Source organism: Sinocyclocheilus rhinocerous, unplaced genomic scaffold, assembly GCF_001515625.1.
Source record: "Sinocyclocheilus rhinocerous isolate Xijiao unplaced genomic scaffold, SAMN03320098_v1.1 scaffold1931, whole genome shotgun sequence".
Taxonomy (NCBI): domain Eukaryota; kingdom Metazoa; phylum Chordata; class Actinopteri; order Cypriniformes; family Cyprinidae; genus Sinocyclocheilus; species Sinocyclocheilus rhinocerous.
Window position 1 is genome coordinate 143,881 of NW_015662696.1, and position 3,042 is coordinate 146,922.

The window sequence follows — 3,042 nt, forward strand, 5'->3', positions numbered from 1 at the left end:
AGCGTGTGTGTGTGTGTATATGAGTGTGTGTGTGTATATATGAGCGTGTGTGTATATGAGCGTCTGTGTGTGCAGTGACTGCAGCCTGTGAAATATTGAAGAGTCGCTCTTTGTCTCCTGACATGTGATCGGGGTCAGAGGTCATTCTGGAGTAAGACGATCATTTTCACGGGCTCTCGTGACCCGCTCGTGTTTGTTTCACTGTCAGCTGGTCATCATGACACGCAGTTAATTAACATCATCTGACGAGAACTTTACGCACACACTGTATTTATAAACGAGAGTTGTGTGAGGGCTGCAGAAAAGAAAAGGTGTGTGACGTCGAGGCACGTTTATTTTCTCATTATTGTTTCAAAGCAGCTTCACAGTGATAAACAGGACAATAATAACTGTTGCAGAGTTGCGATCAGTGTTGACGTCCTCGTAAACACCAAACTGCATTTGACTAAAACAAATGGTTTTTACTCCTGTAACATTATCTGTGAGCATGAAGAAGCTGAAGCTCAGTGCCAGCGTGGCGTTCAGAGCGCAGTGAAACAGCGACACCTGCTGCTCGCACTGAAGAACTGCTTCCTACAGCTTCCTGTGGACACTCCTATGCTCATTAATGTCTGCTTTTCCTTTCAGACCGAAGACACAGAACAGCAGATCATCAGAGAAACCTTTCATCTGGTTTCCAAACGAGACGAGAACATTTGCAACTTCCTGGAGGGCGGACTGTAAGACACACACACACTCACACACACACGCACACACACTCACACACACGCACACACGCGTGTTTCTCCGGCGGTGTCACGTGTTTGACGTCATGACTCACGGCGTCTCGTGTGTGTTTGTGCTCTCAGGTTAATCGGCGGCTCGGACAACAAGCTGATCTACAGACACTACGCCACACTTTACTTTGTGTTCTGCGTGGATTCGTCCGAGAGCGAGCTGGGCATTCTGGATCTGATCCAGGTCACATTTCATCATACAGCGCTTAATTCAATACAGAATGTGTCAAAGCAGCTTCACAGTTATAAAACAGCAGAATCAGTGATGGAAACTTCATTAAATATGAGACTAATCCAAATTCTGCTGTGTCATGATTCGGTTCAGTTCAGTTCAGTTTAAGTCTGTAAAATTCATCAATTATAAACAACTTCAATTTCAGCTCTACAGAAGTCATTATTCAGATCAATTCAGGCTTTGAAACCCAACAAAAAACTCCATCAGGTGACAGAAAAACCTCTTAAAGGGGCTTCAAAAGCCTTCGTTCACTCTTCCACAAATAAAGGCCTAAAATTCTTAAATCAGAGTCTTCAATTCATAAAGTCATGACATTAAATGCTGCATGCATCATTAAAAAACAATATATGTGACCCTGGAGCACAAAAGCAGTGTTAAGTCGCTGGGGTATATTTGTAGCAATAGCCAACAATACATTGTATGGGTCAGAATTATAAATTTTTCTTTTATGCCAAAAATCATTAGGATATTAAGATCATGTTCCATGAAGATATTTTGTAAATGTCCTACCGTAAATATATCAAAACTTAATTTGTGATTAGTAATATGCAGCTGATGTATAAATCTCAATTTTGAAAAATTGACCCTTATGACTGGTTTTGTGCTCCAGGATCACATATTCTTGCTTTCCAATAAAAATATATAAAAATCCTCAAATCAAGGTACATCTAGCTTAAACTCAATTCTGTTCATTTTTCTGAGAAACTGAACATAATTGAGTTTATGCTTAAAACAAGAACTGATGAAATGAAAACTTGTTTCTTTTTAGTCCACTGGCAGATATTTGCTCTTGTTTTAATCATAAACTCACTTCATTTTGATCAGTTTCTCAGAAAACAAGACTTCATGTCTTCTGTCATTCTGCTTCTCCAGTAAAAGTATTTTGATTTAAGAATCTTTTGCACTGCAAACACTGAAAAAGAGCATCACTTATTTTGCAGGTGTTCGTGGAGACGCTGGACAAGTGCTTCGAGAACGTGTGTGAGCTGGACCTGATCTTTCACGTGGATAAGGTGATGCACGCTTCACAATCGAGTGCTAGCGTGAGCCGCGGCGCGCTGACACGTCTGTTCTGTGTGTCCGCAGGTGCACAACATCCTAGCGGAGATGGTGATGGGCGGCATGGTGCTGGAGACCAACATGAGCGAGATCATCACGCAGGTGGAGGCGCAGGGCAAGATGGAGAAATCTGAGGTGAGAGCGGCTCCGCTGCTGCATGCGTGTGCGTGTGGAACGCATGTCCCAGAATGCCGTTCTGTGGTGTCTGCTGCTGCTGCTGCTCTTCTGTGATCGATCTGAAGAACAGATCTTCTGCCCTCGACAGGAAACACAGGCAAATGCGTTGCATCGTGAGCGTTTGAACGAGGCTCCCTTTGATCATTTCCATCCCACACACGCAAAACCATACCGAACATCACCAAACGCTGAGACCTTGATTTCTACAGCGCTTTATACAGTAGCAGCTTCACAGAGATAAACAGGAAGAATAATGGAAACTTATGAAACAAATCCAAATCCAGCTGATTTAAGCTCTACAGGAGACATTATTCAGATCAATTCAGATTCGGTTTGGTTTGATAACGAACAAGTTCAATTCATTCAACTCTAGTCGATTCAACATTGATTAAATTCAGTTTCATATCAGTGTCAATGTTGCAGAATAAAGCAGCTCTACAGGAGACAATACAGTCATTATTCAGATCAGTTCAATTCTAGTTTTGTTATCATCTGATAGTGTCAGCGTGTCCAATAATATTATGGAATATTAAGTGTCTTTTAAACCCAGACTAGTCATGGCAAAGGTAAAATTATTTTCTGTGTCAGTATCAGCGCTCTAATGATGTAAAATCTTTTATAATGCTACATTTATTCTGATGAATAGCATTAATCGAGTGAATCTCAGAAACTCACATGCGCACACACACTCACTCACTAACACACTCTCTCACTCTCTCACACACACACACACACACGCACGCACTCACTCACACACACACTCACTCACTCACTCACTCACTCACTCTCTCACTC

At 41.9% G+C, this 3,042-nt stretch overlaps 1 protein-coding gene across 3 annotated transcripts in view; it reads left to right on the forward strand.

Annotated features, from left to right (window-relative positions):
- The window catches only part of ap3s1 (adaptor related protein complex 3 subunit sigma 1), a 10,855-nt gene that overhangs the window by 989 nt on the left and 6,824 nt on the right, over positions 1-3,042 (forward strand). For all 3 annotated transcript variants that reach the window (XM_016538363.1, XM_016538361.1, XM_016538362.1), the window contains exons 2-5: positions 628-719; positions 849-960; positions 1,953-2,024; positions 2,098-2,205. In XM_016538363.1, the coding sequence (XP_016393849.1) occupies positions 628-719; positions 849-960; positions 1,953-2,024; positions 2,098-2,205 (384 nt within the window). The remainder of the gene's footprint in view (positions 1-627; positions 720-848; positions 961-1,952; positions 2,025-2,097; positions 2,206-3,042) is intronic.